At 36.7% G+C, this 12891-nt stretch overlaps 1 protein-coding gene across 1 annotated transcript; it reads right to left on the reverse strand.

Annotated features, from left to right (window-relative positions):
• Positions 1-7794: 7794 nt before the first annotated feature.
• On the reverse strand, positions 7795-9681 carry LOC107043709 (microsomal glutathione S-transferase 1). Its single transcript, XM_015265291.2, has 2 exons — positions 9456-9681; positions 7795-8590 (listed from the first exon to the last, which is right to left on the reverse strand). Exons 1-2 carry the CDS (start codon positions 9564-9566, stop codon positions 8264-8266), a joined length of 438 nt encoding a protein of 145 aa, XP_015120777.1. The 5' UTR covers positions 9567-9681; the 3' UTR covers positions 7795-8263.
• Between the last annotated feature and the right edge of the window lie 3210 nt (positions 9682-12891).

Consider the following 12891-nt stretch of genomic DNA (forward strand, 5'->3'; position numbering starts at 1 on the left):
GTTACGCGGAAAAAGCTTTTGTAGTAAGAAGTCGTTGAGTTGAAAGAAATTTATATTTCTTGACTAAAAAAAATTGCATTAGTTTACAATAACAGAATCACAGATTACGACAATTCAACACAAACTTGGATATCACAAATTTCGTTCAATGTGATGTACGGAAAGCTCAATTTAAATATCGGCTTCATTCGAGAAAACAACATCCAATTAATTCCTCAATGTAATCGTCTCCTAGGTACGAATTTTTGATCAATTCATGAAAGTAGATAATTTCGCGACTGGAGATTACACTAGGTTGAAAAAAAATACACCTTTTCCATTTTTGTGGTGAACACATATTGACTTGACGTCAAGAACTGTTTTATTTGATTCAAGTAAATGTATCTCAAGAAGAAATAATTGATATTCACCGTTAGATCTTATTGATTTGAAATTGGTTCAAGTACATAATACTAGTTCCGAGAAAGAAACATCTCAATAAAAATTATATTTTCTATCAGTGTGCAGTCATTCTGCAAAAATTCACGACAAATATCTCCTGAAGTATTGAAATGGCCGTGTTAATGAAAAATCATGGACTTCTCACTGAGAATTATTTATCGTTTTATTTTCAAGTTTCATATCTTCCAGAAAATCAGCACAAAATGAATGAAGGACATTCAGAAGCCAAGAGAGACTCAGAGAGAAATCCAGAGAGAAATGATGGCAGAGGCTGAAGCGCCACCAGTATAAAACCTGGGCTTTTGGCCACGTCCGTCGCTGCATGACAGATTATAACGAGTGACCCAATTAATGTGTTGCGCCGAGAAGTATCGCTCAATGCACGAGGATATACTCGTACAACTTTGTGCATTAAAAAGAGAATGAAATGGATGTAATTGTTAATTAATGAACAACAATGCTCATCAAATATTTTTCCCTATTTCCCAATGGAATAAAAAATTGATCAAGATTTTTAGTGGAGACACAAAACAACCCTGAGATATAAGAACAGACAATTTATCTTCAGATTATTCTGCATTTTTTTCCCCTACCTCAATTCATCAATTTTTACTTCGTTACACTTGATATCCGCATACTTGCTGTGTTTCACGAATTGCATTCGTCACTGACTCCCATTTTTTTTTTGCTATTCAAGAGGGAAACGAAACTTTGGCGCCTTCCAGCCGGATGAAAATCCACTGAATATATTCACATGTGTAACAAAAACTTTTTCGCCAGTGCTGCTTTTGCATCGCATGTTTTATTACAATCCGCCAAATTTTTCGACGGTAAGAAACATGAATAATCGTTGAGTAGAAGCATTTTGGGTCGAGTGTGTGGTTGAAATGAATATTTTGTGCACTTGCATTTGTATATTAATGCGATTCAAGTACTCCTGTCGGAATTATTATTCAAACTGATGGACGCAATGTTCCGAATATATGAGCGAAAAAAATTATTATCCATTTTTCAAAGTGAATTGAATCGCGTTAACTGATTAAATCACTTCATATTCAACATTCATTCCGTTGGATATTTTAAGAGTTGAGAACAAGTGGAAGATTAAAAATTACTCAGCAATAATGAATTCCCTTAATCGCCTGTCATAATCAGGGAATACGTTGTCAGTTGATATAATTGCCGGCAAATGTAAAAACCCACATGGGGTATTTCCATTTTGATATGGAAATCTAATTGCCTCGATCCCCTGTCCTACGCAGTTGCAATTTATGTTTGTCTGGAAATTTCCTTGGGAAATGTGTAATCTTTGAATTTCTGTGTCCTTTATCTCTCGGATGAAACGAGATTTAATCGCCGGTCCACTTCCACTTCTCCCCGCTCACCCTCTTTCCTTTTCCTCCACCTTCTCCACCTCCTCTTTTACCATTCTGTGCGACAGATGTACGCTAATTTGAATCCTATCAGGGGGAGGAAATTTTCCCTGGCTCCCGGAGGGACAATGTTTAATGGAAAAACGATTGTTTCATTAAAGCAAATGTATTGTTACAAAAATAATAGTCTTTTCACTGGCATTTGAATCGAGGAGCTAATCACTTGGTAATTGAGTCACGACTTTATCAGACTCAACTTGCAACTTTCAACTTTCAACTTTTTTTTTTGTTTCTTTTATTATACATAATTTATGACGTAAAATAGGTACTTAATTTGACTTTCTAGAGTGTAAATAAAATTGTGGAATACAAAAATCTACATCAGCTCTGTCAACTTTTCAACAAAAATACGTACAGCGAAAAATTTTTCTAGAAAATTAGGACGCTAACATCTTTCTAGCGGACCAGGTTGGTACTCTCGCAGCTTTTGCAGTTTGTATATTACTGGAAAGGAGTATTTTTCGAATATTTCCACAATCTTGATGTGCAAGGATTCCTTTAATAAGTAGACTACTAAATTTGCCATATGAAAACCGTAAAAAAACAGGGTTCCGAGTGTCATTCCACGGGAAGATGTTGCCATCCCACTTTTCTAAGCAAATTTAAAATCAAATTGCAGGATAATCATTTTGTCAACAGAAGAATTCCCAAAAATTTAGGTACTTGGAGACAACCAGCTTCAAAATTTAAAATTCACCAAAGTTGTGGTAATTCCCTGACTTTTCCCTGGCATTTCCAGACCAATAAACTTCCCTGACAATTCCCGATTTTCCAGATTTCCCTGACGGCTGGACACCCGATTTATAATAAATTTTTTCTTGTTTTTCTTCATTTGAAAATTATAAGGACTAGAGAGTATGATCATTGTTTTGTAAAATCAATGGCATCATGTAGGAATAGTTGGTGGGGATTGTCGCATGCCTAGCATGGCAGACGCGTTCAGAGGTATCCGAGAATTCCTTTTCTCCCATCCACACTCGTGTGCATCGTATTTAGGCAAGGGAGATCTTGTACCAAAGATTTCTCGCAATTGTACTGTTCCAGGCTCTCAGGGAGGGGGTCAAATGGAATGCTGAGCAAGGTTTTGCGGTGGAGGAGATGAGGAGTAGAAGAGGGAGGAGTAAAGAGGCCATAGCTCTGTCGTGTGGACGACGAAATTGGAGAATAGAAAAGCCGATGAACGGTGCCAAGACGCGACAAAATCTTTCGGCTCGCGAGGCTTTTCTTCTCAATCCCCTAATACCTACTCTTCTCAAGACTTTTTTTTTTCCACTTTATCCTCTTCCCCTTTCTTCAGTCTATATGACGATTGGGGAGTACGCATACCGGATGTGGCATGCAGGAATTCGCGGAACAGTTTTCGGATTATGGGACTTAGCGCGGTACACTGATTCCGTGAACAAGAAAATGATAAAATGGAGAGATTTTTGGCGCAGAAATTAGTTGTTTTATTGGTACAGTATTCGTTTTACTATCCCAACATCCCGTAAATCCTATCTCCATAGAAAAATTGGATTTCCAGTTTCTACTGGAGCGAACGGATGCAGATGTATTAGAAAAAAATTATTGCTCGTCGAAAATTATAAAAAGAATATCCCCATCCCCTCTATCTATAAATAACGCAACCTTGACGACTCTCAACCATGAGTTTGAGATTTCCCTAACGACTGGTGGAAATTGTATCAACTGTCGGTGGAAATTGCTGATAATTTAACTTCCGTTGGCATGAAATTAGGGGAGGTTGGGGTAAAACGGACACATTTGCCTTGCTTTACATGTTAATGAGGGGTTGAAATGTTGATAAAATTGAATAAGTTTTCTTTTCAATACAAAGATCAATTCCTTCCTTTTGTAACGCGCCTAAACGGAGCTCAATTGATAAATTTGTTCCTGAGTTATGGATAATTTTAAAAAAGTTTAAAGTGTCCATTTTCTTTCATCTTTCACTTCTAATTGTCTACCGCCAAAATCAACAATAAACAAATTGAAAATTCAATTTTAGAGACTTACCGAATGCTGGAATGGCTGGTACAGCTACTGCTCGGCATGTTGTCCTTCAAGCCCCGGGAAATCCCTGCATTTTTCCTGGTTCAAGCTCCTTACCACACAAGCACAAACACTCATTCCATTACGGAATCGCTACAACTATTTTTCACGTTCTACTCACTTCTTTAACAATGGAATACCGAAAAAAAACACTGAGACTAAGGTATCACAATACGAACGCCCGATCCTCATGTTTACTAACACAAGGCAACAACGAAACTCCCGGAGATATTTCCCGCACATTCACTGATTAAATCCCTTCTGTCCATGATTTTTTTTCATTTCCACGCCTTTATTAATTTTTCTTCGGTTAAAAAATCGTTTAAATACGACGAAATATTAAGTAATGTCCTCGATGCTTACTAACACAGGGCAGTAACAAAACTCCAAACACACTTTAGCACTTTTCAAAACAACAGATTCACTAATTAAATCCTTTGTCCATCGTTCGTCCTTTTTTCTCACTTCGATCAATTTTCAATTTATCCAAAAATCCATTCAAAAATTGTCCAAAATAACACAGCAGATGCCATCTTGCGACGTCACAAAAACATCGGTCACGCAGAAACGACAAAAATCATCAATTGAAAATATTCATACCGTTCGGGTGCTGGTAATTCACCAGAATTGCAGTCGATTCCATCACAAGATCTTCAGGGTCCAACAATATTGATTTATTTACGCATTGTTCATAATTTATTTGATGATTTTACGGTCTAATCCCTCGAAAATAGATTGACTGCATGATGCGAACGCCAAAGCGTTCGTTCACTGCCACAGGCCGGCGGCCATGTTGGGTCTGCGCGGAGAGGTTGCGCCGAGGGAGAAGCGAGAAATTTTCGCCAGCGGATTTATTTTACTCTCCACCACTGATATCTCATCCGAATGATGGCTAATTCCATTATTGGATCGTTGTTGGACATTATGTCTCATTGATTATTGCATTATTAACGATTATTTATCCAATTTTACCTTTATTTTACAGGAAATGCACGCAGCTAACGCCAAACGACGCGTTCAGTGACAAAGGCTGGTCGCCATCTTAGATATGCGCGGCGCAGTTGCGCAGTGATTTAGTTTTAGACGCGTGAACTTTGAACATGTGTTGACGTTTGTAAAACACCAGAATAAACTACTCTCCTAGGATAAACTCATTATGAATCATTATTAAGATGTTTTTACTAATTTCTATCATTATTTTCTTGCTTTTTATATTATTTTCTCTCGAGAGGAACTGGAGATTACTGTCTAGTGAAAAAATCAGAAGAGGACAATTGCATTTTTTCATGGTTTCTCGAAATCTAAGAGAGATAGAGAAATTCACGTGAGAACCTTTTTTGCAGCTCTCACTTTTCTCGAGGAGAAAAGCTATGAGAAAAATAACGCTATTTCCCTCGGATTCAAGGATACGAAGCAAAAACTTCATTTACAAACAGTATAAAATTTATAATTCCAATGATTCTCTATAATTTTACGTTTGGGTCTACATTTTGCATTTTCGTAGGGGAGAGTGGGGCAAAATCAATTATTGAGAGTATTAATGAGAATAATAATTTTGCATTCAGTAGAATGAAAAATTATTGAGAAGTTTTGACGGGAGAAGATTCTGTCAATGAATTAATTGAGAACAAAAGGAAACTGTAAAATCCAAAGTCCAGAGGAAGACCCAGGGGGAGACTCAAAGGGGGAAAAAAGAAAATGTGATGCTGAGTTTCAGTTAAATGAAAAAAGAAAAGTGTAATCGACTTAATCTAATCAATTACATTATAAGACGAGTGGAAAATTATTATTCTCATCAGTACTAATAAAAAAAAAGTTGATTATTAAAAAATGTTTCACAAAAAAAAATGTTTTGCTTGAATTGCGTCAAGCAGTCATTTTTCGACTGTTTCATTTTGTCCCGCTTTTCCCTAGGAAATTATAGACAACAACGAATGAATATTATACATTGATTTTCTGCCACAAAAAATTCTGTAGAAATTAATAAATCTTCACTGTGTGAACTTCTTTTTCCCCTTTAAACGCTACATTCACTACCAAAAATATTGAATCGCAATAAACATTGATAAAAAATCCCTGAACAAACTGATAAAAAAAAATTCCCATACGGAAATATATATATTCTGAAAGTTATATATTTTATATATGGAATTGGCCTGATTTATATATAAAAATTATATAAAATATGTATGAAACGTATAAATTTATATTTTATATAAATCTTATATATATTCCAAGAATATATTAAATTAGCCTAAATTATCTATATTTTTTATATATATTTCTGTATGGGATTTTTTTTATCAGTTTGTTCAGAGATTTTTTTCTTTTTTTTTATTCTACTGAATGCAAAATGTAGACCCAAACGGAAAATTATGAAGAATCATTGGAATTATAAATTTTATACTGTTCGTAAATAAAGTTTTTGCTTCGTATCCTTGAATCTTAGGGAAATAGCGTTATTTTTCTCATAGCCTTTTTTCTCGAGAAAAATGAGATCTACAAAAAAGGTTTTTACGTCATTTTCTCTATCTCTCTTAGATTTCGAGAAACCATGAGAAAATGCAATTGTCTCCTTCTGATTTTTTCACTAGACAGTAATCTCCAGTTCCTCTCCCGAGAAAATGAAACAAAAAGCAAGAAAATAATGATAGAAATTAATAAAAACATCTTAATAATGGTTCATAATGAGTTTATCCTGGGAGAGTAGTTTATTCTGGTGTTTTACAAACGTCAAAACATGTTTGAACGCGTCTAAAAACTAAATCACTGCGCAACTGCGTCGCGCATATCTAAGATGGCGACCAGCCTTCGTCACTGAACGCGTCGTTTGGCGTTCGCTCCACGCATTTCCTGTAAAATAAAGGTAAAATCGGGTAAATAATCGTCAATAATGCAATAATCAATGAGACATAATGTCCAACAACGATTCAATAATGGAATTAGCCATCATTCGGATGAAATATCAGTGGTGGAGAGTAAAATAAATCCGCTTGGCGAAAATTTCTCGCTTCTCCCTCGGCGCAACCTCTCCGCGCAGATCCAATATGGCCACCAGCCTCTGGCAGTGAACGAGCACTTTGGCGTTCGCATCATGCAGTCAATCTATTTTCGAGGGATTAGACCGTAAAATCATCAAATAAATTATGAACAATGCGTAAATAAATCAATATTGATGGACCCTGAAGATCTTGTGATGGAATCGACTGCAATTCTGGTGAATTACCAGCACCCGAACGGTATGAATATTTTCAATTGATGATTTTTGTCGTTTCTGCGTGACCGATGTTTTTGTGACGTCGCAAGATGGCATCTGCTGTGTTATTTTGGACAATTTTTGAATGGATTTTTGGATAAATTGAAAATTGATCGAAGTGAGAAAAAAGGACGAACGATGGACAAAGGATTTAATTAGTGAATCTGTTGTTTTGAAAAGTGCTAAAGTGTGTTTGGAGTTTTGTTACTGCCCTGTGTTAGTGAACATCGAGGACATTAGTTAATATTTCGTCGTATTTAAACGATTTTTTAAACGAAGAAAAATTAATAATTGCGTGGAAATGAAAACAATCATGGACAGAAGGGATTTAATCAGTGAATGTGCGGGAAATATCTCCGGGAGTTTCGTTGTTGCCTTGTGTTAGTAAACATGAGGATCGGGCGTTCGTATTGTGATACCTTAGTCTCAGTGTTTTTTTTCGGTATTCCATTGTTAAAGAAGTGAGTAGAACGTGAAAAATAGTTGTAGCGATTCCGTAATGGAATGAGTGTTTGTGCTTGTGTGGTAAGGAGCTTGAACCAGGAAAAATGCAGGGATTTCTCGGGGCTCGAAGGACAGCATGCCGAGCAGTAGCTGTACCAGCCATTCCAGCATTCGGTAAGTCTCTAAAATTGAATTTTCAATTTGTTTATTGTTGATTTTGGCGGTAGACAATTAGAATTGAAAGATGAAACAAAATGGACACTTTAAACTTTTTTAAAATTATTCATAACTCAGGAACAAATTTATCAATTGAGCTCAGTTTAGGCGCGTTACAAAGGGAAGGAATTGTTCTTTGTATTGAAAAGGAAAATTATTAAATTTTGCGACAGTTGATACAATTTCCACCAGTCGTTAGGGAAATCTCAAACTCATGATTGAGAGTCGTCAAGGTTGCGTTATTTATAGATATAGGGGATGGCGATATTCTTTTTATAATTTTCGACGAGTAATAATTTTTTTCCAATACATCCGTATCCGTTCGCTCCAGTGGAAACTGGAAATCCGATTTTTAAGAATATATTAAATTAGCCTAAATTATCTATATTTTCTATATATTTTTCCATGGGGGTTGCTGCCCTCGATGTTACGCACAATAAAGTATTGTCGTCACAGATTGATAAATAGTGATCAAAAATCCAACTCCGAAAGCCAGAAATCTCGCAGGCTGAGGGATAACAATAACTGCATAAACAATCGAATGCAGGATTCGAGAAATAGCAAAGGTCTTAATCAAGACAGCTGCTAACCACGGATCCGGTGATGTAGTAAGCCAGACAGCCGTTGAAACTGCCCAAGGGAGAATATTCTCCAGATCATTGAGATGAGCCCTGCGAGCTCTCTCCACATCCGGGTCATTCTCAACCATTCTCGATCCCTTGACGAACTTGGTGTCTTCTGGAGATATGAATATCTAAAAATGATACTTTATTGAGACCATTCTCTCGAATATAACAAATCTGTTGTTCATTCTTTGGCCGCGATTCACGCAAAAAATTCGAACAAATTATCAGGTTTTAAAAAAAATTAGAGAACATTTTCTGGTTTTCTAGAAAATTCGAGGGAACTTCCGGTTGTTCTACAAAATTTCACAGAATTCTCGAGTTCTCAAAAAAAATTTTTTTATTCCAATGGAGCAATTTAATTTCAAATTCGGATTGACTAGCTGTGTGACCCGGCTTGGCCCGGACAGAATAGCAGAAAATTGAATACCAAGATTTTCGACAATTCCTGTTATTAAAAAAAAATATCTCAATGTGTTCGACTTTTCAGGAACGCCCAAGAAGTCAAGAAAATTCTCCCGTGTTCTAGAAAAGTCGAAAACATTCAGGTATTTTTTTTTTAATTATAGGAATTCTCAAAAATCCTGGTATTCAATTTTCACCTATTCTGCCCGTCGAAGCCGGGCGACACAGTTAGTTTTCAATAAATATCTCGGAATCTACGACAGATGACAAAATATTTGTTATGACCTTTTTTGTGTATCTGATCGTGAGCTACAAAAAAGTTATTCACTAAAAATTCGCTATATCCCTTAGATTCGCAGAAATTTCCCGAAAACTGAGTCAAGATCTGAGTCAACTTGCACTGAGAAAAAAAATTTCTTTTGCCAAGTATATTTACTACCTACAAGAAACTTTACACATGTCTTGTGCAAATATTTACATACATTTTCTTGTGGCAAGTAAATATACTTGGCAAAAGCAATTTTGTTCTCTGTTTGAATCCTTTGGGCACTTTGCTCCTGAAATAAATCAAGAGTGAAAGTAATTACTCACTCCCTTTCCCCAACGCCATCTCCCTATCACAAATACCATTCCCAGCACCTTCAACACCAGTATTGACGCCCAATAAGCGAAAACTCGAAAATTTTCTTCATTAACAGTCATATTTCTTGATGTATCCACTGCTGTACCTCAACCACTGATGAGAGCAAACGCTACTCTTCGTTTTACTGTCAGTGAGTAGTTGAATTTCACTCCAAACCACGTCAACGATGACACGTGCAAAATGCTAATGTCTTATACAAAAAGTAGTAATTCTGGATTGAGATAATTACGGAGAACGGCAGATCAAGGACACATTCACAAGGAACAATTCAGTAGCGAAGTGGTAAACCCGTACAAGTCAATTTCGGCTATCAGCGAATTTTCAATGAATATCTCGGAATCTAAGGGAGATAGCAAAATTTTTGTTATAACCTTTTTTGCAGAGCCCACTGAGAGCTACAACAAATGTAATCACGAAAATTTCGCTATCTCTCTTAGATTCGGAAATATTCTTGAAAAACTCAACTGGGAGATGAGTCGACTTGAACCGTTTTACCACTTCGCTACTGAATTTATCCAACAATTTCTACATTGCCAACAATCACTAAACCCTCGAGAAAAAGCAGTGTCCACATCTGCCCCATCTCGAATTAAAATGAAGGATAATTTTCCTCAGTAACAGCCCGATTTGTTTTGGAAAAAAATTCATCGATTTAAAATCACTCCGAAAGTATTTTTGTTTGTTGATGTGTGTGTTGTTGACGAGTGGCGCCATCTCGCCCCTCCGCCACCTGTACTTGCTATTCACGAACAGCACGAGCGATAGTAGCAGCTGATCCGCCGAGCTGGAAAGGTTAAAAGACGTCTCATCCGTTCGCACGTCCTTTCTCTCTCCAAACTGATGGAGACGAAAGTGATAAACAAAAATAAACATAAAATAGTTAATTTCACGGGGTTTTAGCTGCCTAACCCCCGAAAAACGGCAAACAAAGCCTCGATTAATCTAAGAAAAAGTTGTTTAGTTTTTCATCGTCTCGGAAAAATTCAATTTTCCAGTTGTTTTAAGTAGTGGAAGTGCAAACAGTGAAAGGCGATACGAACTGGTGTATTGACGGCGTCCTGGGACGACAGGTGAGTGTTTTTTTTTACGTCAAGCATGTGAAGTGGAGTTTTCCAACATTTTTGTCTCGGAATTTTCCCATATAAACGCTCAGTTTTCGTTGTTTGGTTTTATTGTTGAGGTTAGGAGGGTTTTCCGCGTTCGGTTGGTGCACACACGTGTGTCAGGGGGAACGGGGGCGATGTCTTGCGGAGTATATTCCCAGAGGTGACTGACACCTGATGCGTCAATGACCACGCGTGTCACTCTGGCAGTACTTGACCTTGGTAAATGCGTTTCTATTCAATCGTTGTGTTAATTTTCTGGATAATAACATTGTCGGGAAGATGATTTTGGCTCATATTTCGCCTTCACCTCCGGCAAATGTTCCGCAAACATTCCCTTCGCCTTCTTATATAATAGGAATGTTGATGAGAATTTTTCCCATCTAAATTTCAGCCAATAGAATTGCGCTATTCGACTGTCATTTTATATAGTCAACACTGGCGATGCCGCGAGACATTTCATGAGACATCACGAGACAACACTTTGGAGAGATGATCGCGTTCGTTGAGAACGAGATCATTTCGCCAAAGTTTTCTCTCATGATGTCTCATGAAATGTTCATTGAGAACGAGATTATCTCCCCAACGTTTTGTCTCGTGCAAATGGTCTGCAAACATTCTTTCGTCTTCTTATATAATAGAAATGTTGATGAAAATTTTTTCCATGCAAATTTCAGCCAATAGAATTGCACTATTCGACTGTTATTTTCTATAGTCAATACTAACGATGCCGCGAGACATTTCATGAGACATCACGAGACAAAACTTTGGAGAGATGATCTCATTCTCAATGAACGCAAGGTGTCTCGCGGCATCACTATCACACTACAACTGCTAATTTTTGATAATTTCACTGGTGATTTTTCACGTTGATATACATATGAAAAACAAAAGATTTCCTGGTTGAGTGAACCCCTCGTTGGCACTGACAGATGGATTTTGTCTCATAGGGTAATTCTCTTGGTCGAAATTTGGATGGAAAAATTTTCTTGCATATACCACTCGAGCTTCAAAATTAATCCGGATTTTCCTTAAGATCCCCAGCAAACAAACGACCTCGTCAAGTTTAATCTGAAAAACTTGACTCCTTCATTTGTTTGCAACGAACCCATCGGGAAATACGTGATAATTTCGAAGCTCTCGTGGTATTACATACGACGATTAATTAATAAAAAACGTTGATCAATTGAGAATGAAAAGCTTATAAAATTATTGGATAGGAATTGAGTATAAATTCACATCGATTTTTTTTACACCTAGTTTTTTTTCTTCATTTTTCCGTGAGATGGAAAATGTATGACATAACCTGGGGATAAATTCTCACAGTTAAATTCTCTCGCGGAAAAAGAGTATATCATATCCTTGTATTTATAGGTATATGGTTATATTTCATGCTGAGTTCACGTCCTATTCGCCCGGGAGCATCTTATTCAGTATCGAACTGAGTAAGTTTTTCTTAAAAAGGATAAGAAGATAGATCGATTTAGCTGGATATTTTTCATATGCCAATAAAATAGAACACTGGAGTGGGAAATTATCGTTCCGAGAAGAGCAATAGTTTAACGGTTACTGGCGTTGATGAGATTGCTATTCCATTTATTATAATCGTTCCGTGAACATTGAAATCAGAATCAAAGAAACTATTTCAATCACGCCAATCACTAACTTATCTGTTGTCATTCCCCTCTGGGCTTCCTGGACAATTCCTTGGTTAAGGATGAGATACGCTGTTACCTCGATATATGTAGAACTCTTTATCCGAGTGTTCTAGCATTAAATATTCAGTGGAGCATACGAAACCACCATCGTGAACCAGTAATTAGCCCCGTTATCGCTTTACTCAACTTATAAACGACAATTGTGTCGTTCGTTCTAATTTAGAAATAATTCCTTCGCTCTACTTGTTCGTGTGGAATGAAAATTATGAGGATAATTAGGATCAGATGAGGCTAAAATAATCCTTAGAAATAATTTACAAGGGGCCATTCATTTATGAAATCACTGTGTCACTCAGGACTGAAATCGCATGAAATCAGTTGAATTCAAGGGAAATCAGTGGAATCCTGGGATTTTATCGATTTCAGGTAATTTCAATTCAAATCACTTGCAGTCAGTGAAATGTCATTAAATCATGAAATCAGTAGCTCATGAGATCCTTTCGAATACAGAAAAGAGGAAGAAACTTTCGACTTATTTGTGGGGTATTCTTCTATGTATGCCCATTTACGTGTATTATTTCTATTTAAAAATTCTCGAACTTCAACCAATGACTACTCATGGT

This window comes from Diachasma alloeum, unplaced genomic scaffold, assembly GCF_001412515.2.
Source record: "Diachasma alloeum isolate Michigan unplaced genomic scaffold, Dall2.0 Dall_scaffold_00622, whole genome shotgun sequence".
Classification (NCBI taxonomy): domain Eukaryota; kingdom Metazoa; phylum Arthropoda; class Insecta; order Hymenoptera; family Braconidae; genus Diachasma; species Diachasma alloeum.

Bases quoted from the DNA above. Each gene is read 5' to 3' on its own strand.
- LOC107043709 (XM_015265291.2), bottom strand. From the start codon at position 9,566: ATGACTGTTAATGAAGAAAATTTTCGAGTTTTCGCTTATTGGGCGTCA. The intron at 8,591-9,455 runs GTGAGTAATTAC...TATCATTTTTAG, and splicing joins GATGGCGTTGGGGAAAGGGA to ATATTCATATCTCCAGAAGA.